Source organism: Xiphias gladius, chromosome 7 (genome assembly GCF_016859285.1).
Source record: "Xiphias gladius isolate SHS-SW01 ecotype Sanya breed wild chromosome 7, ASM1685928v1, whole genome shotgun sequence".
Taxonomy (NCBI): Eukaryota; Metazoa; Chordata; class Actinopteri; order Istiophoriformes; family Xiphiidae; genus Xiphias; species Xiphias gladius.
Window position 1 is genome coordinate 5,135,435 of NC_053406.1, and position 23,871 is coordinate 5,159,305.

At 40.0% G+C, this 23,871-nt stretch overlaps 1 protein-coding gene across 1 annotated transcript in view; it reads right to left on the bottom strand.

Moving 5' to 3' along the window:
* Positions 1-3,039: 3,039 nt before the first annotated feature.
* acsl3a (acyl-CoA synthetase long chain family member 3a) overlaps positions 3,040-23,871 on the bottom strand; it is a 31,052-nt gene continuing 10,220 nt past the window's right edge. Inside the window, exons 5-15 of the mRNA XM_040130603.1 lie at positions 23,724-23,862; positions 16,458-16,608; positions 14,948-15,071; positions 13,797-13,868; positions 9,834-9,973; positions 9,505-9,677; positions 7,624-7,698; positions 6,537-6,728; positions 5,951-6,065; positions 3,511-3,668; positions 3,040-3,397 (exon numbers count right to left, since the gene is read on the bottom strand). Coding sequence (XP_039986537.1) covers positions 3,240-3,397; positions 3,511-3,668; positions 5,951-6,065; positions 6,537-6,728; positions 7,624-7,698; positions 9,505-9,677; positions 9,834-9,973; positions 13,797-13,868; positions 14,948-15,071; positions 16,458-16,608; positions 23,724-23,862 — 1,497 coding nt within the window. The 3' untranslated portion in view covers positions 3,040-3,239. The remainder of the gene's footprint in view (positions 3,398-3,510; positions 3,669-5,950; positions 6,066-6,536; positions 6,729-7,623; positions 7,699-9,504; positions 9,678-9,833; positions 9,974-13,796; positions 13,869-14,947; positions 15,072-16,457; positions 16,609-23,723; positions 23,863-23,871) is intronic.

The window sequence follows — 23,871 nt, forward strand, 5'->3', positions numbered from 1 at the left end:
AGCACCTGTCTTCTTTTTTGGGACTTTTCTCTAATCTTTGTTTTTTTTATTTTTGTGAATTTTTCGATAATCTTACCTTTTTGGGCCTCAAACAATTATTTAAATGACATTATCTGGGAAGTTTAGATGGAGGATCGTTTCTTGTGGAACTGCTAACAACTCAGACATCTGAAACATGGCAAGTGGCTCCAACATGATACTGCCAAAGAGGCTGGGAACTAGTCTTTGATAATGTGTTGTATTTTATAAGCTATATGTTTTGTTTTTTTAAATGTGAAATCTTTATCTGAAAAGTAACTAGTAACTTTAAGTGTCAAAGAAATGTAGTGAAGTAAAAAGTAATATATCCCTCTCTGAAATGTAGCAGACCTGAAGGGTAATTTAGCATAAAATGGAAAAACTAAAGTACAATGAGTATTTAAAGTACTTAAACCTGCATTAACTGATGGCCACTTGGGGGCGGCAGAAACAAGTTGTACAACAGTGACATATCACCTTTTAAATTGATGTGGCAAACTTGTTAGCAAACAGATGCTTACACATCCAGCAGCTATGGAGCAACATTATCATTTAGTTGGAGGCGTGTTTCTACCGACCTGGCGATTGTAAGTCAAATACTCACTCTCTTTTAGCTCTGTGTTGGTCTCTACCAACTCCTGAAGGAAAATATCTGGCTCCATAGCTGCTAAATGCTCCACTATGTTCACCAGCCGGTCTGTGTCTGTCTGCTGTTTGGCGGTGGGTTTTTAGTTGCTTTCTACCACAGCAGAATTCTGTGTTAAAGCTAGGATTTTGGAAAGAGCAAATGACTGACATCTTTCATCAAAGAAATCCTCCAGCTGGATGGGTCAACAAAACACAGGACCTTGTCCTGTTGACAAAGAAGGCCGCTGTTCATTTCCTGTTTGAAACCAATAGTCATCATTGTTTCTTTTGACCGTGACCGTTCCACAACCTTAACTGTGTGTGTATTATTGTAACCATGTCGATGAAGGTCCTTTAACCTTAATGGGCTACTTAACCCAAACCATGATCTTTTCCTAAACATAACCAAGTTGGTTTTGTGCCTAAACCAAACCAAACCTTGACTGTTCCGTGAGCTTATATGCATGTTTATTATTGTAACCATGACAATGAAGGTCCGGTGTGCGTCGCCATAGGGGTGCTATTTCATGAGGCGCTCCTATGGGTCAGCTAAAGGGGTAGGGACAAAGCTTAAATGGCTGTTCTGGTTGGAAGACTCGTTGTCTCAAAACTGTAATTACTGGTGAGCATCAATGGTTTAGTTGGATGAAGTTCCAATCAGTCATACACACCATCAGTCATATGATCAGTGAAGCCTGGTTTTACTCTTTGGCTGATGATCTGCCATAACTAAATGTTTTCATCAGTCTGCCTTTTGGTCACATCAATTTCACATCCCCTGAGGCTGATATGCTGAATACAAGGAATTAATGTGGTCAAAACTTTCAGTTTAGTTAATCTGACTTGGTCATTGTGGCAGAAACATATAAAAAATAAAATATGCATGCATGTAGACCAAACACAATCTTTATTTTCTTCATTTGAGAATTTTCCAAAGGCAAATTACAAATAAATAGCTGGATGCACTTATGTGACAAGGCAGGCTCATAATACAGAGAGGCAGTGGAGCTCCAAAACTGGTCTACGATAGTAAAGTTTAAGTTAAAATAGAGATTAGACATGTGCTTCCTCTGCTGATCACAGCTCCACATACATAAAATACACTTGTACACTTAAGGAGAAACATCAACTTCAAAATCAGTCAGGAATTAGAAAGGCGTGACTCAGAATCACAAGAAAGGGCACCAGGTGCCACACTGCGAGGGAGGCTAGGGCCATGTTTGTGGTATGTATGCACATACTCTGTCACATGCTCAGTCGTACTTGTGCAAATGACAAAAAAATATGTGACAAGGCTTTACACTGGTAATGACAGTGTTGCAAAATAAATGTTAGCTATACACAGAATTTATACTTGTAATAGTGTTAGTTTTTCAGCTAGTGCACCGACGCACATTGTGAACGTTTATTTAAATCCTGTCTGTAATTATCTGCCTTACTTGGACAGAAGTGATACATTTTCATATTGCACTATGATTTACCAAACATGACAATTATCACACAGTAATTTCATCCATAGAACAAGCAAGTAAATGTGCATTTTTGTGCACACTGTGGTCTGTACAGCACATAGAAAATTATATTCTATCGTTGTAGGAAAATTCAATACACTAAACAACAGTGTATCTTTGTTTCTTTTCTTTTTAAGTAAGCCTATTAGGTGCAATTTTTGCCATTTTCCTAAAAAAAGAGCAACAGCTTCATTGTTAATAATGTAAAAATAAAAATCATTAGACCAGACATGGTCTTAGCATTTTTACCAAACTGCTCTCATTTGCCCTCAAATGATGATGTGCTTTTGGTATCAAGATGTGCTTATGGGAGAGACGTCCCACGAGCGTGGGAGTCAAAGTCTGACTGTGTGTGGCAGATAAAATAAACCGTTGACAGAACTAAAAAACATGTATTAAAAAAAAAAAGAGAAAAGAAAAGAAACAAAAGAGTTAACCGTCTCCTGACCTGCAGGAAAGGCTACTGACTAAAAAAAGGAGTGTTGGGACTGGGAGAAGGAATTTGAAACCTTTGAATAAAAAAAAAAAGTTAAAAAATGGAGAAGAATGGAAATAAACTACAGGAAAGATTTTGAGACCTACATAATCAATCTAGTGTCTCATTGGTGAGCAAAAAACAACAGGGCAAGAAACCTGCCCAAACCGACCTGAGCTTCTGCTGTGGCGAGAGTTCAACAGACAACATTAGTTAGCACACGACCTGTTTCATACCTCACATCTGGATCAGTAAGATCTCCACAAAGATGTCACACACATGAACGAAAAAAAAGGGAAAAGGCAGCAGGGGACAGGGATATTTTTTCTTTTAAGCACTTTTTTCAGCCTGTGTTTAGTTACAAGTTCCAGTAAAAGCCTGTTCCACGGTGGAGTAGGTTCAAAGGGGGAAAATTCAGCATCCTACCCTTATCCTTCTTTCTTTGAGATCTTAGGAACATTAAGATTTATCACAGATTTAGGTCACCATGGCTCTTGTATTGATGGAGTCGAAAATAGAGGGGCAGGGTGAGGGGGCGCTGGGACTGTTTCCGAGTCAAGTGTTGGTCTGTGCTTTGAGAAAGAACAAAGAAGTACTAGTCCTTGCCCTTATTTCCCACCGTACATTCTCTCAATGTCGTCCTGGTAATGTGTTTTTAGCTCCTTGCGTTTGAGCTTGAATGCGTCGGTCACTAATCCCGTCTCAGGAGTCCAAGGGTCTGGGCTAAGACAGATCTTGCGAGGAATCTCAAAGCGCTCTAGTTGGGCTGGAACAGAAGAAAATGTAACATTAATTCAAATAGGAATGGATAGGAAACGCTGCCGGGTTTCTTTCCAACTTGTAACTCAACAGATGACCAATTCTTTGAGCCCCTCTTACCTGCTAGTGCAGCCTCAGTGATGACCTTGAGGACCAGCTCCTCAATGGCCTTGCTGTTGCACAGCTCCTCCCATGAGCCTCGGATACCGTACTGGTCAGCCAGAGCCACCACCTGCTTCTGATTTGGCACCACAAAGCCAATCACATATGTCTCATCACTGCAGAGCAGGAAGGGGAGAGGAGACAGGATGTCAAAGTGAAAGAAAAACAGAGAGTAGTTATAAAGGTACACTTGTCTCTACGGAGTGAAAGTTCAACCGAATAAGGTGATGGAGCACAAAAATGTGGAAGCATGTGCAATAGAGAGAAGGAACCAGTAGTTTGTCATCCAGCGAGATATTTACCCTTTTAAGGAAATGAAAAGAATACATGCCTGAACAGAGTGAACAGATTGCAACTGCCAAATCTCTTTAAAACAGTATCTGTTGGCGTGACACAGAACCAAATAAACATTTCAGGGCCGAAGAAATATGTTCAGATTCTGAGTCAGAACGGTCAAAAATGCTTCCTTTCTAGTGTGACAGGCCTTCTGTGTTATCAAATGGAGCAGGAGGCACCACCACGTTTAAAACCAGTTGTAATGTAAGCATAAATGTGCAATAGATGCCATAATGTCCTCAGAAGTCCCATAGTGTGCTGTCTGCCGTGGGCGTTAAGGGTAAAATCTGTAAGCTTTGTCCCATTATGGTACAATTTAGATTTAATGTTTGAAAATATCCATAATGGTTTTTTGGTCATTAGGGGGCTGAAGAACACCACACCAAGCTGAACATACACACAGCCATGATATATTAACACCAAGTTGAAATGGCTAACATGTAACATGCAAAAAGCTGTTTATACATATAGCATGCAGGAAGTAACTTCAGCATTCAGTTGGATTTGAGTTTCTGGCCACCTGACAAGGCTTAAGCTCTGTTTGTGTCTCAACCAGCTCCTTAATAACATATCTGACTCTTAAGCTGATAGCTGTTCAACTTAATTCACTATCTAGATACTGACATTGTCTGCCTGCCATTTGGCACTGGGCAGGTAGTGTACAGGGCCTCGTACAAGCTTTTTTTTTTTTTTTTTTTTTTTTTACTGGAAACATCTGTCTGTTGCAGCTGAAAACAACACTGATGAGAGCAGGGAGACAGAACCGAAACAAAAAAAAGTTGTGGGCGATAAAAGAAAAACAATGAGCTGAAAGGAGCTACAACGCTTCGTAGAGCTGAGGGGAACTGCATTGTTGGTAAAATTTCTCTGTCAGTTCGTCACTACGAGTGACTCCTTTCACATTAAATTTAGAGATTTGATCCATTGTTGATATAAACATATTGATAAGAGCGGCTTTAAAGAACAGGATGTAAAAATGACAAACAGGTAGTAATCTGTCAGGATGAGGTGACCAACGATGTAGCCAGAAAAGTTTACATACCAACAGTAACTACTTTGCAAAAAAAATTCAAAAAACATTATAATTACAAACTGCTCTAGAATATTCTTTGGTTGATCATATACCAGTCTAAAAGTATAAAATTTGTAAGTTAAAGATACCCTGTGGAATTTTCTTGTAAGCAAAGTTTCTGTTTACATTGATTGTTGAGCTTTATCGAACATACTGAATGCAATTGCAAAGCTGATTTTACTTTTTTTTTTTTTTTTTTTAATCTTGAAACCTGAAATATTAAATCCATATTTACTAACTAATTGCTAGCAAATTGCTGAATTTCTTCGGCACATTACTGCCGTCTGTACATCAGTGAAATACTGTAGTGTGAAACCTACAATTGAAACTGTAATATGTTAAGTTGCCACAAAAATAGTTTCAGTTTTTTTTTTAAAATTGTGTCCAGGAAATCTTAGTTATTTTGTGTACATGGAGCCTCCGTATTTCATAAGATGTCTGTCAAATGTAATCAGACCACAGAAGGCTGCTTTATTGCTTCTACAGTATGTCCTATTACACTGACACCTAACAAGAAGAACTGCAGTTATGTAGTAGTTATTGTCAAGCAGTAGCCTTGACACTAAGGTTTTTCCTGAAAATCTCACTGAGGATAGAAAAAGACCATGCCGTGAAAGGTCGGTTTTATAGTTTTTGCTGTCAATGGCCACAGGCTGTTGATAGACTGGATGGTAATTCTGTGTGAGTTTGTCGCCAGTAGAGACTCTTTTCAAATTACTCATAGTCATTTTTATTTTAACTATGAAAAATACAATTGAGAGCAGTTATAACATTTCGTACATAACTGAGAAGAAACTAAACTATGGGCTTTGTTCTTACATTCAAGTGAACACATAAACAAGCTTGAGCAACATAGCAATTAAAATCTCCAATAGTTTATTCAAGCTGGATTTCATGATTTGGATAATGATATATGCATTGGATCACTAAAATACCATTGTAGTTTTTTTTTTTTTTTTTTGAACAATCCATGCACAAACACTCACACACCTGTTGGCATAGGCACAGATGTTGTCGACCAGAGGGCAGTTCTTCAACATGGCCTCCACCTTTCCCAGGGAGACGTACTCTCCTGCCTGCAGCTTCACCAAGTCTTTTTTACGATCTGGAAACACAACAGGGACAGCTGCTTTTAACAACATGAGTATGTCCATGTACCCATGTGCACATCTATAAGTGTGGATATGTGTGTATATATCTGAAAAAAAGTAAAGAAAAGACCCATTTTCCACTGAACACATTATATCTGACAAGCATCATCTAAATAGAAGAGAAAACCTGGGAGTTCTGGCTAACTGAAATACACAGGACTGTGGAGTACTTTTTGGAAGTGAGGTCAAATTTGATTTGTTAAAAGGTTTTCTGCCAGACTGATGGATGGAAGCGGAGCAGAGAGGTCGTCTGGATAAAATCCAGGAATGTGGGGCACAATGTCAGTAATTTAAACCTTTGATGTGGCAACATCTGAAGCAGGATAGATTCTGACAAATGATTATCTTCATCCACCAAACCACGTTTTTAAAGTTTAACCTACACACCCACTTATTTAACCATTTATCCATCCAACTTTCCTCACCAATTATCTTGAGGCACCCGTCTTCATGAAACTCTCCAATGTCTCCTGTGCAGAACCACCGCTGGCCGTTCTCATCTACAAAGAAGTCTTCCTGGTTTTTAGAATCGCTCTTGTAGTATCCCATGGTTACATTTGGTCCACCAATCAGAATCTCTCCTCTAGGATGTGGCTTGTCTTTGCTACGGTAACCACCTGAAAGCAGGGTCTGACATCAGCGCAATGGATGCAATACAAATGAAAACTGCAATAAAACAAACATTCAATTCTCCTTATTCTTCTGCACAATGGTTTTTTCTTTGTAGATAAAAACCTGACAGCATGTTTACTATAAATTCTATTTCTGCTCAGTGAACCAAGCAATCACTACACTCAAATTGATGAGTATCAAGATTTAACAGAGTGTAATAAAAATTATTTATGACCCCTCACGTAAAAAAATGGAAGTTGTACAGGAGAGGAGGGAAAAGTGGTATGCTTTCCTTACAAGGTTATGAACCAGCTATAGTGATCTCTCCTGAAATGCGGACATTCTGTTTGGCATGGGAAATGTGGAAATAAAAAGCGTTGATGGGCTAGTAAACTCAAGAAAGTGTTTATGTGTATGCGTGCATGACACACAAGAAAGAAAAACAACAAGGACTGAAGTATGTCCCTATGAATAAATTTGACACAGAGTGCGTTTACATGCGCATTGGTTTCCCGGATATGAGTCTTATCCTGGTTTTGATCTTATTCAGGATATGACGTTTACATGGAACATCAGAAATCTGGTTATTCACAGTATCCAGGTTTCTGATCATCTGTGTGGAGGTGTGTCTTGATTTCTCTCCATCTCAGCCACTATGAGATGGTTCACAAACGTGGTTAAGGTGTTTACATGCCACAGTATCCTGGTTGCTATCAGAGTGCTCCAGGTAGTATATGAAGGTTTCTGAAACCATGATAAGCTGTTATCCTGGTTTGTCATAACTAGGATACTCGTGTGCATGTAAATGCACAATTCATCTCTTTGTGTGTGTGTGTGTGTGTGTGTGTGTGTGTGTGTGTGTGTGTGTGTGTGTGTAGCTCCCCACCCAGTCTCACTCACCCTCCACCCAGTCTTTAAGCTTTATCTCACAGCAAACCAGCGGCCCTCCCACTCTCCCAGTGCTGTAATCCCACACTGGAACAGACAACACACACATGATCAGGAAGCACACTAGCATCAAGCTGTAACATTTATCACCATAGCAACATGACCTCACTTGTTCCCTTGCCATGGAAACCCCATCCCAAAGGAATATCCATAACAGTATTTTCCTGGCTCAAATGACTGCAGTGAAGAGCCGGGCAGCGGGCCACTTTGTTGGTTTAGTCTGCCTGGGAAAGGCTGGGACGATTTCTTCTTTCTTATTTGACAAATGTGTTGGCAATGAAAGCCGGTGGATCAGCTGCATAGATCAGACAGGCAGATAACTGGGCCAGCCATCAGTGCCAGAGATATGAGCGGCATTCTTTTATGCATATTCTTAAGAGACACTAAAACCATTTCCCTGTTTATGAGAAGCTGTAAGGAATGTCAGCATTTTTTGGATGACATTCATTTGTATTTGTTTTACATAACATGAGCTAAAAATTTTCACATCCCTTTATTCGGGAGTTTCGCAAGAGGCTGTAAAAATCATGCTAACTGGGTTCTCAGTGTACACTGACTTGTTGCCAGTGTTGATTTTTCCGCACCACTGTATCCTCTTTTTCAATACAGATAACCTACTGCCTTCTCTGTTTATTACAACCCACGCACAATCTATCTACTTATTATTTCCCTCCAATCCATTTTCCCATCCCTGCTGTAAAATATCCCCTGCCTATTCATGTCGTCCCACTGTTTCTATCCATGCTTACAGGTTGACAAAATTCCATTGTTTACTTAGTAACTTCTCACAATTTCTCAATATTATCCATCCATTATCCATCATCTTTAGAGAAATTTACCATTTTAATTTCACTGTAGTTTAAAAGCAGTTGTTACTGTTAATATATTGCTGTCCTCTCACATCGAGTTATTGCAAATAAACATGATTAAGAGTCTCCAGTCATGCTAGCAGCTATGTGACATTTTAACAGCAGTGCTTACGCTAAAGGCTAACATAAGCATTCTAACATGCTCACAATGACAATGCTAACATGCTGATGTTTAGCAGATATAATGTTTGTTATGGTAACATCATCTTAGGTAAGCATGTTAGCATGCTAACACTTTCTAATTTGCAGGTATTTGGTTTAAGCCCAAAGCTGTTACAATTTATCCTGAGGGGGACATGAATGCTTGAAACAACTTTCTTTCTTCAAAAAGACACAAATGCGAAAATCCATCCAATAGTTTATGAGATATTTCAATCTGGAACAAAGTGGTGGACCGACCTACTACCATTACCATCCCTAGGGCCACGTCACCAGCTTGTCTAGTCTCAAGTCTTTAATTCTAACACTCTGATTTTATAAACAAAAGGATGACATGAACATTTAACATCAACACTATTGGGTTTCTTTTATGGTTGAGTTGACTCAGACTTTCAAAGAGTAATTTCACATTTTCCAATTTTGTGAAATACAAAGCTACAGTATACAGTATGTACACGCACTTTCTGGTCCCAGTCTATAGGGACTTTTTTGCCTTTTTCCAAAAAAATCAAATAATTCTGTTCTATAAAAAAATATTTTTAAAAAATCAGCGACATTGTTTTGTAGTCTAGTGAGCTTCAATGTCCTGCTCACTCTGCTATCACGACATATAAAAACAAAAATCATTCTATTCTTAATGACTGTCAGAGATGGTGGAAATACAGGTATTTGATATTGTTTCTAGCATAAAGTTGTACTGATTTAATATACTGATAATATTTTCTTAATTTGTGTTTTGTTGTATGTTTCTACATACATTATACTTTTTGCGTACTAAGTGCGTACTAGTGTCATTTCTGCTTACGCTCGCTGATGGTTCCAGCTCCGCATGTCTCTGTCAGGCCATATCCCTGACCCACTGGGCAGCAGAAACACACATTCATGAAGCGCTGTGTGGCTGCAGAGAGTGGTGCCCCTCCCGATAACAAGACTCGCGTTTGACCTCCCAGCAGAGAGCGAACTTTCCCGAACACCAGCCTGGATGGATTGATGGATGGAGGAGGGAGGATATTGGAGAATGGGCAGGTATGTGCATTTTAAAATACATGCTCTTCTACTGGTTTAGTAAATTCTATAACTTTGAAAAACTCTTGCAGACTCTATAAAATGCACCTGTATCAACTCTCTACATACTTGTCACACAGTGGTGTGCTGTATCCTTTGGTGAGCTGCTCCAACTTGTAGTTGTATGCCAGAATGAAGAGTGTTCGCTGGACACAGTTCATCTCCTCGACCTTGGTCATCACGTTCTTATAGATTCGATCCATGATCTCCTGGGGTTAGGAAGGGGGACAGGGATGGAGGTGAGATAAAGAGAAAGAGAGACAGGTGATGAGATATGTACTGACACTAAATGAATAAATAAGAGAAAACTGTAAAAACAGCTGAGGCAAAAGGTAAGACTAATGCAAAGGAAGCCAAACAGGAGGAGATATGATCAAGAAGAAAGAGAAAGAAGGATGTATCAGAGATACACCGGAAATGCAGAGAAAGTGATAGCCACACTGTGGCAAGATACAACAATGAATATGGTCTGGAAGTGTTGTTTTGTATCTGCCTAGTGAAAAGATCCAAGTTTGAGAGATATGAAGTGCTGCACAGTGGCACTGCATCACAGCTCCAAATATGAGGACCAGCCAAAGCTCTGACACCTTTAAAGTCAGTCTGATCCAAAGATATTTGGGATATCCTCTACATTTAGATCTTTTTTGTTGTTAGCATATTTTTTTATTGATAGTAAAAATTTGAAAGGGAAAATGCAGGAAACTGTTATTAGGTCTCAGATTTGGAGATATTTACTACGATCCCATCTCCCAGCTTTAATTGAACATCATATATGCCTGTTATAAAAATTACAAAATGTCAAATTTAACAGCTCATAAAAAACTGAACATTTAAAGAAGAAAGCAATTGTCTCTTAGTACAACAAGTCCAACAACTCCATAAAACAAGTCCAGAGGAACAACTTCGTACAATCTGGAACACGTGAGTGTTCTTAAGTTTGATTACATAACAGCAAGGCTCCCCAATGGATTATTCATAACAAGTGACATGCAAAACCAGAAGAAAGCCAAAGGAATCCACAAGAGTGAATCTCGGGTTAGGTTAAATAAAAAAACTGAAAAACAGAAGAGAACTGCAGTCAACTTATTCAACCTATAGTAGTGAGTACAATAGTATGGGGAAAAGTACAATAAATGGCAAAAATTGCAAACATTGCGAGTGGCAAATTTCAGTGGAATTGGAGAAAGACTTAGAGAAACTCCTTTTAGTACTAGAGAAAAATGACTGGTTCCTTAAAGTTAAAGACGTTAATCAATCATTAAACAGCAAAAAGCCGAAACACACACAGCCACCATATATCACTAGTTTATGTCTAAAATATTCGCAAACATTTTCTTACTACTTAAACATCAATCTGGCGCTTTTATAGCTGGATGCTTGAAATTTTTCACAAGCCACTCAGTAACTTTGGTTGGGTCTGGTTAATGCTGGGCATGCAATACAGTGGGTTTATCTGAGCTTTTTTGCTTGAAATTGCCGGTGATTGTGACAGTGACCTCAAAGAGGCTAAAAAGTTGTGTAAAGTTGCAGAGTTGGCCAGCAATTCTCTATGAGTTGAGCACAACAAGGGAACCATACCACATTAAACACATTTATACATGTTTGATTCATTTGTTTATTTGGCTCAGTTTACTTATTCAGGGATAAACTGGATGAAATGGGGTGAATTGGTGATAGGAAAAGGATGGTCAATTGGAGCAATTGGTTTTATTTTGTACCCTGGCTGTGTCCCAGTTGATGACTTCACTTGGTCTCTCGAGTTTCATGCTGTCAGAGGGACAGCATTGAAGACAACTGAAACCCGCATATCAAGAACACTTGATCATCCAGATCAGCAGAGTGTCATCTAAAGTTGGACTCTTAGTTAAATGAGGGAAAAGGGTACAAAGAACCAAAAACAATAAAAACCAGCTGGTCCCCGTGGGTGTTGTATGTATGTATGTGTGTGAAGCTAAAGCAGTGAGAGAGGAAGTCGACAGGATTCACGCAGCAGCCAGTTGTCATATCACAGCAAACATTTTGTATGTGTGTTAATGTGCATGCGTGTGTGAGTGTGTGTCATGGGGATAACCACATGGGGCTTTCTCACGTTCTGTTTACAGCTGTGAATGGTTCCAGACACTGGGGCCCTCTGACCTTTACACTACGACCACTGGGAGATGGGGGGTGGAGGGTGGGAGATGGGGGGTGGAGGGTGGGAGTGGGGGTGGGGCTCTGCTCATGGTGTGAGAGAAGGAGAAAATACAGCAGCATGGGTGTATTGTCTCGAAATAGTTGGTGTAGAGTCTAACTAACGTGAAAAGGAATTATAATGTCCTGTTGTCAAGGGTTCGGTCATTTCAAATTTCTTACAAATATAAGGTAGAAGCAGCATTATCACAGCAGACAGGATTTCACAGTTTGTATGAGCCTTGAGTTTGAATTAATAAAGCTTGAAAATATTGGCAAAGTGGAAAAGATTGGATCTTTGTAAACTTTGTTCAGAAAGCCCATTTGATGGACCGTAATGCTTCCCATGCGTAGTTCCATCAACCAGTTGGAAAAAAGCCACACACAAAAAGTGGACCACTTTTCTTGAGAGGCTGTTGATATGACACGCTCTACACCATTTCTACAAATGACTACTGAAAAAAAGTACAATAAATGATGAGTGGGGAACATTTTTATTGTATTGTGGGGCATGGTACCTGATGTGACATAAAGTGTAGAAAAATTGATAATGATTGTAGCCAGCTAGATAAATCATGCTAGCTGACTAGCTACAGTGAATCACAATAAAAGTATAACCACAACCTTAAACTTTGAATGGAAACAAGTAATAAACACAATACTAACACATGATCCCCTTATAAAGCTGATACGGTGAACTTTTTAGCAAACACTTACACATACTGAATATACGAACCAACATTTGTAGTCAAGTTCCTGGCCACCTGGTGAACTAATGTCCAATATTGACATTCCTTTTAAGTCCGTTTTGGTCTCCACAAACTACTGAGGGAAATATCTGTTTTTTTAGCTGCAAAATGCTCCACTATTTCTACCAGCTAGTTGCTAACATTGTCTGGTGTTTGGTGCTGGGCAGGTAGTGTACAGTGGGTTTTTAGAGCCCTTTTTTCACTGAAAGTAGTTGCCTGCTTCTGGAAATAAGAATGATCAAGGCATTAAGACTAGACCAAACGTTGTGGGGCATAAAACGAAAACAATGAGCTGAAAGAAATTATGCAATTAAAATGCACTTTAGAGCTCAAGGAAACTATAGTCGGGTGGAAAATCTCTGTGGGTTTGTCACTACAAGCAAGGCTTTTCACATACACATAGTCATTTGATGGATTATTCACATAACGTATTAATTACAGCAGCTTTAATCCTTATATTTTTGAGTGAAATGATCCATCAACCATATTGCTAGCTGTGTGGATACCCTAATAGATGAAATTCTTGGTAACTCCGACTGCAAACTTTTACTTTTCAGTTGACACTGCATGCCCTACTTTTTGTTTCCCTAAACTGTAAACCCCCTCTAAAACTAATAAAGCATTTAAGCAGGGTGGAACACTCGCTCGGCTCTTTAATTGACATAATAAATATTGCCATGCTAGGTTCTGAGTAAAGCCCATTCTGTGTCATCACTGCTGAAATGGAAAAATCTCTGTACCTCTTAGACAAGTAGGACTAGCCAACCTCAAATATGCTTTTTAGTCACTGGGTGTCCACCATTGTTTCTTGATAAAGAGAACCATTGGCCAGTGGCAGGACGTAGAGAGTATTTACGTCACTATCTGTCCAGAGATCTGGCAGATCCAGGCCTGCTGGACTCTGTCAATGCTACACCACAGCTGGACAATAGCAAAGACAAATTGAAATCTGTCCTGCTCCGAAACAAGGCTAAATTCAAGCCAACAGCATAGTATGAAACAAAGACTTAAGAAAGAGCGACTCACTGAGAGATACTGTAAATGTTATGGCTTCTCAGAGATTATACTGTAGTGTAGTGCTCAGTGGTGTGCTGAGTGTACTGTCTTGACTTACTGGAACAGCTGCCATCAGAGTGGGCTGCAGGACTGTAGTGTCTCCCTTGCTTCCTTTCTTGATCTTGGTTGACTTTAGGTGGGAAAAGAAAGCAATATCACAGTAATGATTGCACATCTCAGATTTGTAGCTTCTCATTTAAAATTGAAATTTACTTTCCGCTGGTTCTTGCTCAACATTGCATTATGTGCAATAAAAGGAATTCATTGATTTATCATTTGATACAATAATTTAATTTGCTGGTGTTCACCACGAAGACAGAGAGCAGTTTCATAGTGTGTTGCATTTGGAATGGTACAGTGCAACAGTGCATGGTATAGTGCCAAATACTTTGAAATGATACTAAGATTAGAGTGTACAAAACATTAATGTATGCCACATATTAAATGCTCTCTCGGTATGATATTTTATCCAAAGTATTTTACAATGGAATCAGTGGTCACATTTTGATAATAAATGACCTCAGTGAGAATCACTGCTGATGCTGGCTGTATGGTCTTGTTCATTTTGAGCTACAGTATACATACAGAGGTGTGTGTCATTTAAAAGTTTTTGATACTGGTGCCATTGCAATACCTGAATTTCAGTACCAATACCAAACACATCAGCATTTAATACTGACTTAAAGGCATAGTTTGACATTTTGGTAAATACGCTTATTCTCTTTCTTGCAGACAGTTAGATAAGAAGATTGATACCAACTTATATCTCTACAATAAATATGTAGCTAGAGCCACCAACCGATTACGTTAGCTTAGCATAGGCACAGGGAACAGGGGTAGGAGCTAGCCTGACTCTAGCCTGACCTCTAAAGCTAATAAACATGTTTTTTAATGGGGATTTATGTGATGTATAGCAACCAGATGCTAACCGGTTGCTGGCTTCAGCTACATAGTTAGTCAACAGACATGGGATTGGTATCAATCTCCTCGTCTACAAACACATCGTAGGTGGTTCTCCAAAAATATTGACCTTTGATACCAAGCCCTTGCTACAGTATACAACATATGATAAGCACAATGTGATTTGCCCAATGAGAAAGAAGAAAAGAAGAAGAAAGAAGAAGAACAGGAGAAGAAAAAAGTCTTTGAATGCATAGTTTGCTTTAAGTTTGACATGACACAAACAGTGCTGTTTTAGTGTTACTTTACCTGGTCAGAAAGAGTCTGAGGTGAGGAATAGCCGATCCTACAGCCATGAGAAATACATACAAGCTCTGCACTGAGTTCCAGTACATGGGCGAGAGGGAGGTAGCCAATGTAGGTGTCCTCCTCGCTGTAAACAAAGACATTCTTAAAAACAATTGTGAAAGGAATTGGTGCCATCTAACTCAAGCATTAGCTTCAGTTAAGTTGATCAAGCTGAATAAATGTAATTCATACATGTACAATCTACTTTGTAATCAGTTTTAATACAAACTATCACGATCTCTGGAATCATAAATCATATGATAGCAATCTTTAGAAGATAAATGCTGTGCATCAGAAAGATTATCTTTACAAAATCTGAGTTATCTTTTCCTTTGCTTGGACTTAACTATGATGTACTGGCCACATATTTATGTGAACACAAGTACATTTTGATCTTCCAAATTCTAGAAACATTTCATTGAACTTTTTTTGAAATTCAAGGCATACATGATGAGGCGGTTTACACATTTTTATTACTTACTTACAGGAAAGCCATCTTTTTAATAATGAGAGTGATTGTAACGGTAACTTCCATAACCCCTCTGACCTCCAGTTTTTTCCTCCGCTCTTACTCAACTCCCCCTCTTCTGCATTTCCTCTCACCCCTGTCTCAATCCCCAGAGAGAACAGTCAGCTTTTGTTTTAAAGTAAATGGCACTAGCTGATTAATACATTTGCACATGCTCAGTTGACATGGAAGCCCCGACCAAGAGGTTAACGCAAAAGAACATTTGGCATTTTTCCAACACAGTCCTGTCACACAATCTTAAAGCAAACAGCATATAACCAGTCACTGGAGATCATTGGAGATTAGTCAAAGGGGAGAATCGGAAACAACATGTAAGAGGAAGTTAATGTCCTCACTGTGCTGATATAATGTAATTTAAACAGCTTGTCTCTTCTTGAAAACATTGAGGAGATTCTTGCAGGCATAAATGGCAGTGGTGTATAGTTCTCCTCACAGCACTAGAAATAAGAGTCCCAGAAAAATCACTACCTCCCAACCAGCTTATCTCCCATGACAGGCTTCACCAGTCAAATGGCTTGGTTTAGGTTAGTAGTTTAACATTTTGGGACACACTACTAAATATGCTAAATATGAAACTACAGCCAGCAGCTGTTTAGTTTAGCTTAGCATAAAGTATCGGGGGAACAGTTAGTCTGTTCTGTCCAGAGGTAACAAAATCTATGAAGCTCACTAATTAACACATAATAGTTTAATTGCTAAAAAACCAAAGAGTAAACTGACAACTTATGATTTAAAGTTAAAAAAAAAAAGATATAAATCAGGAACCACTAGATCAGAGTAAAAGTTAACTAGATTATAAACATAAGACATTGTTGGAAAAGTGCTGCATGCATATGATACAAGTAGGAAAGAGTACTCAAATGTTCATAATACACATAACACATTTCCAAATGTGTAACATACAGTATGGTTTAGGTGTTTACACGAGTTTTTGGTGCCTACCACAGATTAGGTATCCGCTCAGCCATTCCTGTGATGCCAGCGATGATGTTGCCATGGGAGATCATGACGCCCTTTGGTATGCCCGTGGATCCGCTGGTATACATGATGACTGCAATGTCTGAAGGCAGCGGCTGCTTACGCTCACGTGCGGCTGATATGTGAATAGAGAAAACACACATACATACAAACGAACAATTAAGATGAATATGAGAGGAAACTGCGTCACAGTAATGGCTTTTAACATGACTTTGATTTATGTATATTGTATTTATATATTAACTGACCACACACACACACACACACACACACACACACACACACACACACACACACACACACACACACACACACACACACACACACACACACACAAAAGGACACAGACTAAATTGTAACAGCCAGGCACAAAAATGCATCCATGCTTATACACTTTCCACACAGACATATTCATTTGTTGCATGTGTGCAGGATAAACATTTTTTATAAAAGAAAAATACTTCAGGTGTCAGAGGCCAAGGAAATATTTAAAGTGTCTGTAATTCAATAGAAGCTTTGTAAAAGTTCAAACACAGGGATGGAAAATAGTCAGCTGTGGTATTAAACAATCAGGCCCCTTTTGGCAAAATGAAGAGTTTGTGTCTAACTGTGCTATCCAAAAACACCAACTCCTTCCCTTTCACTCTCGCTTTTTTTTTCTTTCGTTTTCTTTATCTCTTGCTCCTCTCAGTCTTTCCTCTTATCCTCTAACCATGTTCTTTATAATCTGTTATCTGGACTTCAACTATATTTGGTGGAAATATTATTTCTGTATTCTGTTAATCCAGCACTGGCTGTCATCTGCGTGTCATCTTCTTTTGTGTGTGTGTGTGTGTGTGTGTGTGTGTTTTCTGTGGACTTCCCAGTCGTGTCGTAGGCCTAAATCTTCTTTTGTATTGTATCCATGCTTGTTTCTAAGTACCCTAATGCAATTCGAAGAAGCGTTAAGGTCATGTTCAGATCGATTTTAGAACTGTGTGAAAAAATGCAGCCCTCAAATTCATTTGAACTGAGCCAATCTGAGGGTGCAGCACATGGTTCCCAGTGCAGGGGACTCCAGAAAAAAGTTGAACCTTGCTCAATTTGTAGCTATTAGCAACTTTTAGCATCATGCAAGGAACTGCACTGGCCAATCACATAGATGCAAGTGCACATTCCTGGTAGATTACTTTGTAGTGTGAACGCTGTACTTCTACTATTTACCTCATGATCATTGTGACAAGGTAAAGTAATGTGTGACTTCCTGGATTGTATTTTATTACTTACTGATACATGCCCACCAAGTGCAGCCACCTGCACTGTTTTAACACAGGGCTGTTTTTCATCTGAATCCATGCTTATTCTAAAACCAGGATTATGCTTGAAATGTAGTAGTGTCATGAGGTTCAGACCCTGCCTACTTTTCAATGGAGCCCACTGTGCCACTGGACTGGCTCCATTCAAATGAATGAGAGGGCTGTGTTTTTTAACGCAGAGCTAAAGGTGGGTCTCAACATGGACTAAGGGAGAGCACTAAGATGACTTCCCCTTTTCCCATTATTCCTGTAGCTGTTGTTGCATGAAGTAGTTTATGAGGGTTACTATCACGACGTATAATCAAGACCAAGACAGGTTGTGGCACATGTTTCTTGAAATCAAAGAATACATAACTAGGAGGCAGTTGAAAAGATGTAAGTAACACATCACAGAATGATGAGTCCCCTGCCCTCTGATCTATGACTTCTACTGTCTGAATAAATTAGTACATTCCTTATCAGTTTAAAGGAGGAAACAAAACCAGTTATTGGTTTGCTAGTCTAGCAGCAGTGTAGTCTTCATATGGGAAATGAGAGACTGATCTTGTTTTTCCACTCTGTTTAGAATTGTGTGGAATACAAGCAAAAGCAGACATCTGAGCACAGCGGGCCTCAAAAAACCAGAGGATAAAAGGAGCCATGAAGAAGAGGAAGGGAGACTGAAGTACATTAGAGTCATAAGGGAGGGCCTCTCTTCTTTATCTTTCCTCTTACTCGGATACAAGGCATGTAGGAGTGTGTTCTCTGAGAGTTGATGTCATGTGAAGTTAACAGTATTATGTGTAAACATGACCCTCCCCTACATCCCAGTGCTCCATCCTCCCCTCCTAAACCTACATCCTTCCCTCTTTATCTGCACATGACACTGCCAACTTCTCTTGTTTTGGTTCAGTCAGTTCAAGGGGCCATAATAAAAGGCAAGAGGGGGTTGAGTGGATCCATCCAATGCACTAACTGAATAAGCATCGTATCAACCTTAATCTAACACAGATGTAAGCACTTCCTCATTCACATGACCTAATGGCACTGATACCAATCTGCCCCCACCCTACCCCTGACCCCAAGAAAAACCCCATCGTGACCATACCATTTAGAGTAGGACTATCTGTTACTAAGTTTTATACTATGCCACTAAAACAAGGGAGAGACACTATGAAACACATGGTTGAAGCATTAGGTTTAGTCAGTAGAGGTTTGGCCGAAACTGATATTTTTTTTCAGTGAGCGCTTCTCTCAGGTTTCTGTGTGGTGATCTTTTGCTGGTTTGGTGTGGTACCTTTAAATGAAAATGGTCTTCTACAGCACTTATCAATAAAAAATTAATTAAGGTCACAATTAACTTGAGATCATTCTTTAACTGCCTTACAGGCATTCATTATGAAACTTGGTTTGCTACAGTACTCCCTGGTGGAGTTCACAGTACAATATCAGATGGAGCTAGTTTGGTGGAGGTTAGTCTGTTAATAAACCTTAATGTTTTTCCTTTTGTCCTCAATGTTTGGACTGAACATATACATTGCTAAAATTCTGTGAGATGTGAGAAATATCCATTCAATAGTTTTTCCTATAAATAAATACCTTTTGCTACTCTATATTGTTTTTGAATAAAAACACAATAAGGATCCTATGCAAAAAGAAGTTTTTAGTTTTCATCTGTCATGAACAGCACAGACTTCACAGAACAAAAATGATCAGAACATGAACAGAAAAACTCAATACACTTATGTAGCATAATCCTCTTTTTTTTAGTATGGTGATAGTTCAACACAGACACCTTTAGTGACACCTTGAGAGAGCAAATCCTCGGCCCGTGTGAGTCACTGGTAACACATCCAGAAATGGAGACCCAATTCAACATCTCTGAGCCCACCCTGAAGGAGATCAAAGAAGCAGTGAAAGCTGTAAGGGCAGGTTCCGTCCCTGGAATACCTTACAAGGTTTACAAGCAGTGCCCAAGGCGCCAAGCACAACTCTGGAAGATCTTGAAGGTGATCTAGAGGAGAGGAAAGGTCGCTGTTCAGTGGAGGCATGTGGAGTGTGTCTGGATACCAAAAGAAGATGATTCAAGCAACATTGAGCAGTTTTGTATCACCTCACTGCTCAGCATTGAAGGGAAGATGTTCTTCAAGATTGTGGCCCAATGTCTAATTGAGTTCCTCTTGAAGAATGCATACATAGCAACCTCAGTACAGAAAGGGGAGTCCCATAAATACCTGGATGCCTACAGCACACAGGAGTGGTAACCCAGTTGATACAGGAGGCAAGGGAAAGCAGAGGAGACCTTGCAGCATTCTGGCTAGAACTAAAAACGCCTGTGGATCCATCCCATACAAGCTCGTTGAAACAGCACTGACAAGTCATCATGTTACTGAGATTATCTGAAACCTCATTCTGGACTATTACAGCAACTTCAGGTGGAGAGTCTCTTCAGGGTCACTAACATGCACCTGGCATCGGCTGGAGAAGGGCATAATCACTGGCCGCACATTCTCAGTGTCACTCTTCTCACTGGCTATGAACATGATGTCAAGTTGGCAGAGGCTGAATGTAGAGGCCCAGTGCCTAGATGTGGCAATCGGTAGGCCCCCATAAAAGCATTCATGGACAAACTAATCCTGATGGCAAAATCTGTTCCTGGGTGCAGATGGCTCTTTCAAGGGCTTGAACGGCTCATCTCATGGTAAAGGATGAGTTTTAGACTAGCCAAGTCCAGAAGAAGGGTGGCTGACTAGTTCCGCTTTACCTTGGGAGGGACACAGTTTCCAACAGTAACAAAAAAATCAGTAAAGAGCCTGGGCAAGATCTTCCACAGTTCCCTGGAGGAAACAGCCGCACTTCAACAAATCAGGGGCGACTTGACAACCTGGCTCACTGCGATTGACAAATTGGGGCCTCCAGGAAAATCCAACAAATCGGGGCCTCCAGGAAAGTTCAAAGCCTGGGTATACCAACATCGAGTGCTGTCAAGGCTACTATGGCCCCTTCTTTTATAAGAGGTAACAACGACAGTTGAGGCACTATAGAAGATCATCGGTCAGTATCTCCGAAGGGGGTTGGGGCTCACTCAGACATTTAGCAGAATTTCTCTGTATGGGCATTCCACCAAGCTATAGCTCCCCATCAGTGGCTTATCAGAAGAATTCAATGTTACTTGAGCCAGCAAAGTTATGATGTACCGAGACTTCTCTGAATTTAAAGTTGCTTTGGCAGGAATACCTTTAAAGGGGGAAGTAGCAGGAACAGTAAGCCGTCGACAAAGCAGAGGCACGGCTGCAGCAAAACATCTTGATGGTTACTGTGGCGCTGGTGGGCAGGATTGGGCAGTTTTCCCAAAGCATGCCAGCCAGCCCCAGTCCATCACCTTCATCAGAGCTTGAGGAGAAGACACAAGATCAGCCTAGCTCCTCAGGTGGGCTTATTGGCACTGCATGGGACTGGTAGCTCCAAGTCAACCTAGGAGGGCAGCTCAAGTTCCGAGAAAACATTGCAACCACTCCACTCTGCCCAGACATAATGTTAAGCTTTACCTATTATGCTCATTTTGAGCCCTATATTTTTATTCTGGTACTCCACTAGAGTACTTTCGCATGATTCAGTGTTTAAAAAAAATCCATGTTTGTCTCATACTGCCTGTTCTGCAACCCCTCCCTAGAAGCCCACTTTCTTCTGATTAGACAACTTCTTGAAGCCTGCCAAGGGGCAGCACCCAGTGCTTGTAAACCCTCATCCTCTTACCGGTGTGGAGGTTCTGAAAGCAAACCTTAAAACTACTAAGTGACATAACACGATTGGAAATAACTTCTTCTTCTCAAATCCATCGATCAAGGATTACAGCAGAATGTCTCTGTTTTGTAAACATTACGCCCATTACCTGATTATTGTGTGATATAGGGGTGGATTTAGTTTTCCAATGACAATCCGTATATAAACATTTTTTCTATTTATACCCCTGTTAATAGGGGTACATGTGGGAAATGCATTAAAATGTCGACTAAAGTGGAAAACGTCTGTTGTCAGGAAATACCAAAGGTTACATTGCTAGTAATATGTTATTCTGCTGTTGCCAAACAACTCTATAGTAAACCTGTACCATCCGTATGCTGGAGAACATTAAAAGCCTATAATACTACTCAAGTTGGATGTTTTGCTGTGCCTAGAGCGGATGACTGTATAAAGAGATCCATGATGAGGTGATGTCAGCTCTTTGCGATAGTAAAAAAAAAACCTTGGGAACCTAGTTTTCAGAGCAGTATAAGCCCCTGAGCTTTTGTCTCACAGAGCCTACTTTTCGAAACATTTACGTCATTATTTAAAACTTTTTCAATGTTTAATATGAACATCCAACATTGTAACATTGTATATGACAGAAAATAAGGAAAAGCATGATTGAATTTAACTCTGAAGTCTAAAAAGCAAGTGGTACTGCTGGAACTTACTGTCCAGTGGGAAGACCGGATTGGAAAAGTCAACGAGCGAAAAGGGCTAAATATGCAGATCTTGTTACAGAGTTCTGGAGCAGTGGCTGGAGAGCCCAATGTGAGCCAGTTGAAGTTGGGTGCTGGAGCTCTGCTGGCCATTCCTTACAGCAAACTCTCAAACTCCTTGGAGTAAAAGGACTGCAGGGAAGAAGAGCCACCAAGAACATTCTAGAGGCTGCTGAAAAGGCCTAGCGGTGGCTGTCGATCCGGAGTGCCACTTGGACACAAGTTGGGGGCTGATCACCCCTGGCTGGGATGCCCAGTTGAGGATGTTTGAAGATTAAGGACCCGAAACACCCTATGACCCTGGGTTCATCACTGAGGATGGGTCCCACTATCACCAGAAGGAGTATTCTAGAACTTCGAAAATCACTTGTTCAACCCATCTCTTCTTCAGGGACAGGCTATGTTCATATTTAGGTGTTCTGAAAGGTGTTCTCCATTAATCTAGTATTGCAGTTATGTGGAGTTGGGGGATTTGCGAGGGGGGGGTATAAAAAGAATGGTTAAAACCAGAACCAGCAGAGAGATATCCTGACTTTTAGTCCCTAATATGGATATCTGAATTCTGCACAACACAGCACAGAAATGGCCCTCCTCAAAGTAACAAACGACCTGCACCTCAGACTCTGGTCATCTCAATATTCTCAACCTTGTCGGCCTCACTGTTGCTTTTGAAACCATCGAGCACACCTTTTTTCTCTTCCACCTTAAATCCTACCTCCCAGTTATGCAATCTCTTGGCTAAAGTTATATCCCTGAGACAGGCAACAGTTCATGAATTTCAATAACTACACCTCTTCCACCACTCCTCTGTCCCAAGGCGTTGCCCAGGGTTCAGTGCTTGGGTCTCTCCTGTTCATTCTCTTCATGCACCCCTTTGGTATCTTCCCTCATCATGGTCTCCATTTCCATTGCTATACCAATGATGTCCAGCTCTACATATCCACCAAATCCACTATAATTGGAATTTACTCCACTGCCTAACTGAAATATCATGGAGGGAAGACAGTAACCCTGATGATATTATCAGGGTTATTTTCTCAGACTTTACAAAAGACATCATACATCTATTTAGCATTCATTACTCAGGACGAGTAAACTGAACTTGATATATGGAAGAGTGAAGTGTCCCCCCATGTTACATATACATTTTAAACGCTAAAAGTAACTTCAATATCTCTTTACTTTAAGTTGGGTGCCTTAGTTTTACCTTCTGGAAATTGTGATGGACACGCAATATCATTTAGGACTGTATGAGACACTAAATGCTCTGTAAGTAAATTTTTTTAGGCCAGTTAAAAGCGACATGTTAGCAAATTTTCAAAACAATACCATAATATAGTAATAATTCCACAAGTCTTTTGAACTGCACAACCCAAAATAAAGAAATAAAATTAGGCTAAGTTCGGTGATCAAATTATACAAAAATCTATAAAACACATACACAAACTTACCATTCTCAGGCCTGGCCCCCAGTTTCTGAACAGCAGCCATGTTGTGGACACTGATACCACGTGGATAGCCGGGCCATGAGGTTGGTGTGTTTTCCACTACAATGATCTGGTGCAGCCTTGGAACTTCAATAAGGATAGCCTGACACAC